The sequence below is a fragment of the Fulmarus glacialis genome, unplaced genomic scaffold, assembly GCF_000690835.1.
Source record: "Fulmarus glacialis isolate BGI_N327 unplaced genomic scaffold, ASM69083v1 scaffold23098, whole genome shotgun sequence".
Classification (NCBI taxonomy): Eukaryota; Metazoa; Chordata; class Aves; order Procellariiformes; family Procellariidae; genus Fulmarus; species Fulmarus glacialis.
Window position 1 is genome coordinate 1 of NW_009227882.1, and position 3,523 is coordinate 3,523.

A 3,523-nucleotide genomic window follows, 5' to 3' on the forward strand; every position below is an offset into this window, starting at 1 on the left:
CTGACCATGGTCAACCAGAGGCATCAGTTTGCCCCTTTCACGAGCGATGGGCTGAAGTACCATGCAGAAGAGCTAATCGCTCCGTCCCACAGCGGTAGCGAAGCGAGTCCTGGCAATGTGAGTGCCGCCTACTCGGAAATGGGCATCAAATACTTGAAGGCACACGGGCTCTGTGACGGTCGGAAGGACTATCCCGCGCCGGTTGCCCCGTATGGGGGGGATGCAGTGGGGATGATGCTCACTGCCAAGGCGCCCGATCCATACGTCAGCAGCAACAACGCGTTTTTCGATCCCAAAGGCCTTCCCGGTCACTATGATGACAACCTCTTCTCAAAGCCCCCAGCCTTGGGCTCCTCGCATATGGATGACATGTACTTATGCCGGGATGACATCAACGCCAGCTCCTTCGAGCAGAAGCATGCCAGCATCTCCCCATACGCTGCAGAAACGCCGCAGGGCAAGGTCTCCTCCCCTCTCAGCTTCGATTCCTCATCGATATTTGGAGAGCTTCCCGTCACCGAGTTTGATCCGCCGTTGTACGAGAGCGTTTCTGCGAACAAGGACAATTACGTGACAACATTTGCCTGCCCCGGCAATCCCCCCAGCAAGCCGCTGCCATTTGAGCAACCGTATCCGCCGTTCATGCCGGAGAAAGACTGGTCCCTCATGGAGGAGGTGGCTCCGATGCTGCCAGAAGACATGACTCAGTTCCACAGCCTTTCAGTGGAGAAGCCACTAGCCAAGAAATTCCCCGAGGAAGGACCTGTCCCCACCAGCCAACTCTCCCTGCCGCTGCCGGACAGGATAACAGATTATAACGTGACTTTTATGAACAACATCTCAGACGATGAGTTGGAGATCAAGCGATTAGTCACAGAGTTGGAAAGTCAACTGCAAACCAGCAAGCTGGATAGCGAGGCATCCGTCGCCCTTCAGAAACCCGAGCAACACGTCGCTGCCCATCTGCGAGGACAGGCGGCTGAGCAGTTCCCACCGCTGCCGGTCGAGCAAGAGATGGGCCAGGAGAAAGGACTGTTTTTGGCAGACGAGCTGGGCAGTTCAAGCCTCTGCGTCGGGGAGAGGCTGGAGGGCGAGAAGCCGGCCGTCGCGAGCACCCGTGGGGACTACAGGAGACCCAGGGAGCCCTGGCCCTGCCCGGTGGAGCTGGGCTCGCTGGAGGCAGGGATGTGCACACCAGCCCAGCTCGCCACGGACCGTTTCTGCTCCAAAGACGGCGGCGAGCAGCTCCGGGGAGCTGCTCCAAAGACAGCGGGGAGCAGCTCCGGGGCGGGGAGGCTGCCAAGGAAAGTGACCCTGGAAAGATGGAAAATGGGTCTTCCTCCAAAAGTCTACCTGGCTCACGCACGCCAGACCAAACAGAGGCTCCGGTCTACACAGACCCTGTGACAAAAAGCCCTCCTGTTGTCACCGACTCCGTGTTCCCCAAGACCCTGGAGGCAGCTGAAGCGACCAAAGATCCCCTGCCATCCCTGCCATGCCAGCGTGGTGCCGAGAGCTTCCCCGTGCCGCAGAAAGCAGATGAAAGCTTTGCTGATGCTGCAGAGCGGGAGAAGTTTGATGCACATCTTCCAAACCGTAAACCTGAATTTGGCTTTCAGCAAGGTCCTACCCCAGCCTTGGATCTCGCCTTTTCGCCTCATGTCAAAGAGGTCCCAGATACAGAAGAAAGACCCTTAAGCAAGCCTGAGTCACCCAAAATGGTGAAAAGCACCATGGACTTCAAAGGGGTTGGTGGTGGGTCTGCGTTGGTGGAAGAAACGGAGGAGAGGAAGAGCCCCACCACCTATCCAGCCCCCGGACCCGGTGACAAAGCCAGCAAGCAAAAAGTGCTGCTGTTCGATATGCTGAGTCTGCCCAAGGAGAGCGACTGCAGCTCCCAGAAGATGTTGGCATCCCAGGAGACGAGTGCCAACCCTCTGCAGCAGCTCCAGCTCTTCGTTGCCCGAACGGTGAAGAGCAACGAAGAGGAGCTGTTGATGCCGTGCTTCCCCATGCTGCTTGCTCCCAGCCACCCCTCTGCCACCGCCCGCGTCCAGCCGGAGCAGAAAGAGGAGAGTGGTGGTGCCTTGGAAGGGGAAAATCGGACATACAGCCCTGCCCAAGGGGAGGGCAACGTCCCCATTGGAGGCAACGCAGAAAATACTGCTGCCCCAGCGAAAGAGGCTGTGCTTTTCTCCGGTGCATGCGAGCAGCTGGAGTCATTCAGTGCAATGGGCTCTTACCGTGCAAAACAATCAACATTTGCGAAGCCAGAGCTGCAAAATAATGTAACGGAGCTGCAGCACTTAGCAAATGAACATGCGGAGCTGAATGACATTAATATCTGTGCAGATGGTGTTCCCCGAGAACGTAATGACCTCTCGACACTCAAAAACACAGCGGTGACCCCACTGCCAGGGCAAGCAAAGAAAGCTGATCAGCTCATGGAAGAGCCGGAGCAAGATAAAAACAAAGCGACCTTGGCATTTAAAAAACATGAGCAATCCCATTTAAGCCGTAGTTTGCTCGAGAAAGAAACGCTGGGCAGTGCAGCAGCAGAGAGGCTGGAAAGGAATCAGGTGGGGCAGGGAGCACAGCCCCAGCGCAGCGCTTCCACGAGTCCCACCAGCCCCCCCAGTGCCTCCAAGGAGGATCTCCACCAGGATCACCGCTTGGTGCCGGAGACGAAAGCTGGCGCAATCAGTGCAAAGGTTCCCAGAGAAGGAAATGGCAAGAAGAAGTCCCTCAATGGCTGTCACTACACAGGCGAATCTCCGGCCAGCCTGCCCTTGCCGACCAATTTTTCTCACCCCAAATGCTTGCAAAGCGGTGGGGCCGAGGGAGGAGAGGTCCCCAGCTTTGGCACTCAGCTCTCGGATGAGAAGAAATACGGCGCGTCCCTGCTAAACGCATCGAGTTCGTTCGTCACGAAGAGGTGTCCTCCTGAGGCCAACAGCCATCATGTCCATCACCCCACCGTGGGCCCGGGAGAGCAAGGGACATGGAAGAGAGCACCCACCTTTCCTCCCTCGCTGCATCGCTGCGGGGCCGTGCCGATGGAGGCGGTCGAAGACAGTCACCATCACCTCCCCGACGGTGTTTTGGGTAACTACGGGCCACCTGAAAGAGAAGGGACGGCAAGACCCTGCGCTCTGCTGCACGCTGATGGTCTGGTGGGCTCTGCCTCGGAGATGGATGGTCCCCAGAAACCGCATGGGAAGGACTGCTCTCTTCCCTGCTCGCCGCCTTTCAACCAAGAGGGTGTTGGGAAAGAGGTACCTGAAAGTGCTGGTGCTGTGCTGTCAAGCTCTTGTCTTCAAGAAAACCAAGCTTGCACCGTCACAGATATGGTCGTTAACTCCATTCCTCCGGAAGCCCAGGATTACCCAACCCAGCCCACAACAGATCTTCTGCCAATCAGAGAAAGAGAGGTAAACCTGAATCAGGAGGACAAACTTGAAAGCTGCTCTGATGATGGAAATAAGCATCAAAGTGAACCAGAGGCTTTGCCCAATGGTTTTGT

General features: G+C 56.9%; 1 protein-coding gene across 1 annotated transcript in view; it reads left to right on the top strand.

Annotated features, from left to right (window-relative positions):
* Positions 1–6: 6 nt before the first annotated feature.
* Positions 7–3,523, top strand: part of LOC104080797 (zinc finger protein 469-like) — a gene marked incomplete at its 3' end in the record, with an annotated part of 7,697 nt that continues 4,180 nt past the window's right edge. Inside the window, exons 1-3 of the mRNA XM_009583309.1 lie at positions 7–1,201; positions 1,243–2,894; positions 3,192–3,521. Of these exons, the coding sequence (XP_009581604.1) occupies positions 7–1,201; positions 1,243–2,894; positions 3,192–3,521 (3,177 nt within the window). The remainder of the gene's footprint in view (positions 1,202–1,242; positions 2,895–3,191; positions 3,522–3,523) is intronic.